At 46.0% G+C, this 5,000-nt stretch overlaps 2 protein-coding genes across 2 annotated transcripts in view; one reads left to right on the forward strand and one right to left on the reverse strand.

Annotated features, from left to right (window-relative positions):
• The window catches only part of rhoj (ras homolog family member J), a 48,783-nt gene extending 46,115 nt beyond the window's left edge, over positions 1-2,668 (reverse strand). Inside the window, exon 1 of the mRNA XM_063223580.1 lies at positions 2,005-2,668. Coding sequence (XP_063079650.1) covers positions 2,005-2,302 — 298 coding nt within the window. The 5' untranslated portion in view covers positions 2,303-2,668. The remainder of the gene's footprint in view (positions 1-2,004) is intronic.
• Positions 2,669-3,673: 1,005 nt separating this feature from the next.
• kcnh5a (potassium voltage-gated channel, subfamily H (eag-related), member 5a) overlaps positions 3,674-5,000 on the forward strand; it is a 239,568-nt gene continuing 238,241 nt past the window's right edge. Inside the window, exon 1 of the mRNA XM_063222171.1 lies at positions 3,674-3,997. Coding sequence (XP_063078241.1) covers positions 3,925-3,997 — 73 coding nt within the window. The 5' untranslated portion in view covers positions 3,674-3,924. The remainder of the gene's footprint in view (positions 3,998-5,000) is intronic.

Raw genomic sequence — 5,000 nt, forward strand, 5'->3', positions numbered from 1 at the left:
AAGTGAGCAAAACAGCAACAACAAAACCACATAACTTACTGAGCCAATAAACCTCAGTGACATCATGGTAACCGGACCCTTGTTGTATCAGCAAGCATAATGAAATTCCCTCAGGCAACTGACGTGCCACTTACTGTCATAAAAACACAGACACCTGTTGGTAGGGTAACTCCAGCTAGACTCCCTAGACCAAGTGGTTCTCAATCTTTTTTTAGCAAACGCACCCTTGACCTCATCATGAGCCTCCCGAGCCCCCTTGACCTCATCATAAGCCAGCCAACGCCGCCCTTAGTGTTAAAAAAACCCAAATACAATTACCATAGACCATTGCCGCCTACTTGCAACTGAGCATCCCCAGGTGTCTCCTCTCAGCTCTACCTAACACCCCCCCCCCTACAGCTCTACAGCCCCCGTTGAGAACCATCACCATAGACAGTCTTCCACTAGATGCGTCTTTGTCACGACTGCTGCCATGGAGTGTCATCTGTCCGGTGGTGAAGTGAGCCGCTTCACGGCGCTTCATCTAATGTTTCTGGCCTTGGCAGAGATTGAAGCTCTCTCTCATTCTGACTCATTCAGTGCTTCAGATGAGATAGGGGGGTTTAGAACCATGTAATTACAAACTGACCCCTACACAACACAGATTCAAACCATTCATGTGATGCCGGCCTGCCCGGGGCTTTCCACTTCACAAAACCAAAGCTTTTGTGCTCTTCTTTGCACTCTCTCTCTCTCTCTCTCTCTCTCTCTCTCTCTCTCTCTCTCTCTCTCTGTGTGTGTGTGTGTGTGTGTGTGTGTGTGTGTGTGTGTGTGTGTGTGTGTGTGTGTGTGTGTGTGTGTGTGTGTGTGTGTGTGTGTGTGTGTGTGTGTGTGTGTTGTGTGTGGGAGTAGTGGAGAGTATCTGTGACTGGACATTTGTGTGTGTGAGGGGGGTGGCTGGGTGTATTCGAGTGTGTATGAGATATCTCTGTGAATTATGCACATATAACAGTTTGTGAGTATGTCACTAATGTTTATACACATGGTAGGCCTATATCAGTCTGTATGTTAGTGCATCTGAGTGATTACACACAACATGACCTGTAGTTCAGAATCTAAGACAGCCTACATGCCACAAAATACGGATGAAGAGCAACAAAAATCTGTTAGTTAATTCAATATGTATACTACATGTATACTGTATTTTAAATCACAAATGTATTCACTTGCATTTGGAGGCATACAGTATTATGGGGCAAGGAGTTGGTTAGTGGGTTGCAGGTTTGAATCTTATCTTTACCTCTCTGTACACCTCCATGACTGAAGTGCCCTTGAGCAAGGCACTGAACCACGCATTAGTCCAGAGACTGTAATCTACACCCTGCTAATAAATGTAAGTCGCTTTGTAATAGTAGTGTAATATAATGTAAGGCATTTGTGACAACACACAACAAAGCAATATTGACCACGGGGGGAATCACAGTACTCTGTAGATGGCACACACCTTCAGATGTTTACTTTCATGCCGGGCATATAATTATACGGCACGCGTAAGATCAATTTGTAATTTTTGCATTTGTAATTTTGTATCATTTATAATTCATATCAACACGCGCAGAGACGCACAACGTGCCAATTCCTGCCATCGGTCATCCATATCAACAGGTTGTCTGAGAGCTTGACAGAAACCTGTGGCATGACCAGAGGAGGATCGCTGAATTCTATAGCGTTTTCCTTCAGCGCGTTATTACCAGGCTGCGCACAGCACCATACACATACACACAAACAGAGACACTGCAAGACAAGGACATTTCACGTCTGTCTGCTTTCCACCAGGCCATAGTCCTCGGTCTGGCAGTTGTGCATCTCCTCTTTCAGTCGTCTATTCTGGGGGTCTAGCACTGCTGCAGACTCTCGATTTCGTGCTGGTGGCAGACGGGCTCGCTGCATTTGAAAATGAATACCCTCAAAGTACCCACGCTTGTTCTTGGAAAGCGGATGACAATCAAAGCCATTGCCCCTTACCTGCGTAATGATCGAATACGGTCGGTACATATTCCTCAGGGAAAGCGTCGTTCGCGTAGCTCATCAGCAAACAGGTTTTCCCCACAGCTCCATCGCCGACCACCACACATTTTAACATCTTTTTCACCGTGTGTCCCACAGCGGCATTGCTACTCCCATCTTCAGCCAGCGCATTCTGTTGCTTAATCCGGCGGGCATGCATGGCAGGCAGACCCTGGACCCTCCACTGGTCTGCCATCGCCGCAACTTGTCTATTCACTGGACACGCTGCGCAGAATCCCCTGCGCGGACGTGTCATAAACAACTTTGCGCTTGCCTCTAAAGATTCTGTATTGTTAGAGTAACACGGACACTGTGATAACAGATCGCTAATGTTTATGCCACACCCTTATTTCAGTAGAATGAGAGGATCCAAATGGTTGGCCCACACCTTCGTATAGCACTGTGGAGACCTCACGGAGTAGGCGACGGCGAATTCACGACACGAGTGTGGTCAGACGCGCAGACACCATCCGGTCACGATATGGATCCCAGCCCTGAGCACACTAACATTTTGACCGGCTTTCGTGGTCCTGCCTCCCTCTTTCTCCGCGCTAGACCCTTCGGATTCGCGCTCTCGGGTGCTCCTCGCGGGTTTGCTATGCCTGTGTCAGGAAATCATGGGTTTCCTTGCGAATTCCATATTAGGTAGGGGTGGGCTGGGAACAATAGGAAGTCTGTACTGACGCTCAACAAGGGAACTTTAGCAGGACCGAGGGGGAGGGTGGGATTCGAGGGAGAGGAGGGGGCGTTAATCCATGCTCCCCAACTCCATGCCTCCCAAACCAATAGAATTTGAATGACGACACTAGAGGTCCATTAAAAAGTGGAATCGCGGAACATATAAGTTCTAATAAACCGATGAGACCTTTGTAGTAAAGCTCAATGGAGTAAATAGTTGTGAGTAAATAGTTGTGTCAGTCTTGGCCAGTTGAATGCTTTCGCAGCTGCTGAAATGACACACCGACGTAGACACGTGTTGGGGAGCGTCTCTCTCTCTCTCTCTCTCTCTCTCTCTCTCTCTCTCCTACCAATATAGATAATTTAGCACTTTGGTGATGAATTTAGTGTTTAATTAAAGTATGTGCTTCGAGAACAGCAGTTATAAACAATAATTTGGTATTCCTCTAATGGCACTAAAAAGAACACATGCGCGATTCAATTGAAGCGCGCAAGTATTTCATGATGTTGCCCTCAAACCAAGTGTGGCAAAATAGCCCTCTATGTGCCATTAACTTTAAATGGTCATTACAATAGACTTGCATAGTTCGTAATAATTTGTCCCATAAACGTCTACTACAAACTGTTCCCATGCATTTTGGTTTGAACACTTCCTTGGTTTGAATAATTGAGGTAGGCCTACTATGTACATTTACAACATGATTATGTTGCCAATGTACAGTAGAGCTTAGACTATTAATGATCATAAATAGCCCAAATTCTTTCTTTGAGCTTGATGTATTGACATTCTCGCGACAGCCGAGAGAGTTGCCTGATATCTGTATCCGCGCCACAGGTTGACGCTGCTACCTGCCACCCAATAGCAGAGCACAAATTCCATCTGTTGCGCTCACGCGCATGCAGCAGCAACACTCCACTCCACAGCAAATCGAGCGCGCCGAAGATTCTTACGCCAGTCAGGTTTTTTGCCATGCTCTAGCGCGCAAGTGCAAGTGCGCAGGCGCATTCGCACGGGGGAGCCCATAGCTCGCAAGCTCCGGGAGTGCTCAGTGGTACCAGAGTCCCCCGCACGAGCCAGGCAAGGCGCAGCGTTACCATGAGCTTCTCCGTCCCGCCGAAAGATACCCATCCTGACTTTTTCACTTGTGCGACGATCCTCCACGAAGCGTGCGACCCTGACCGACGCCTCCCGGACGCAGAATGCACGGGGGAAAGAGAGGGCTGGTGGCACCCCAGAATACTTTTTTGGAGAATATTGTCCGGCGATCAAGTGGTAAGAAATCGCATTTCTTAATGTCATGCAAGTGGGGAAGATGTTGGAAGGCGTTAGATGGATTGATTACGGGATGTGTTTGTTTTTGTTCAGTCGGGGCGAGAGTGCCTAGGGGACAGGTGTCTTCCTTGCAGTGCAATTTGCAACATGTCTAGTCAGTTTAATGGAATCTCCTGCAATAACGTCTATCATCATCATGTGTAGATTTTGGCTTTGTGGCAAACTAGTTTTGTGATTCCCAGGGAAGTTCCATAAGGCGTTTTTGTGCGCATACGAAGATGCTGATACGCAGGTGTGGCGTGACACCAAGGCGCATCGTTGCTGAACTGTTATTAGTTTTTGTCTTTTCTAAGTGGTTTACTTTGTGCGCATCACTTGTTATGAAATGTTTTCCTATGCGCTCCGACCAAACAAACACATTAGTGACGCTATTTGGAACTTCACGTACCCAAGCACTGCAAGCTATAAGATTGCGCATCTTACTTCCCCGTCGACCATTGCTTAATACAGTACGTTTCATGTGTGTACCCTCTGTTCAATCAGGAAAGTTCCATCAGCAGTGTCGGCAGGTCCTGTGCTCTCCTTCCTATGAAGTTAAAAGAGGACCTACACACCTTAAACATTTTTCTGAGAAGCTGGACACAAATACTAGATTTGCGCAAACGTAATTTTCTGTAACGCTGAATATAATTTAAAAGCACATTTACACCATGTAAATATCAGTTAATTCATGCGATTGGAGAGAAATATGGTTGCTTGCATAAGGGACCCAATTATGATTTTTAAACCACGACGTTCAAAGTATAACCTTGTCTGCACATCGTATCTATCTGTTCCAGGTAGGCTAGACGGTCTGTATAGTAGGCTATCTGATGATTAAATTGTATAATTGGGAAAGATGAAGTAATATCCAAAATAAGAAGCAACGACAATTTACTTGTAATATTTAATAATTAACTCAAATAATTCTCTCAACGCCGATTTGTGTTAAAAACAACAACTT

Source organism: Engraulis encrasicolus, chromosome 18 (genome assembly GCF_034702125.1).
Source record: "Engraulis encrasicolus isolate BLACKSEA-1 chromosome 18, IST_EnEncr_1.0, whole genome shotgun sequence".
Lineage (NCBI taxonomy): Eukaryota > Metazoa > Chordata > Actinopteri > Clupeiformes > Engraulidae > Engraulis > Engraulis encrasicolus.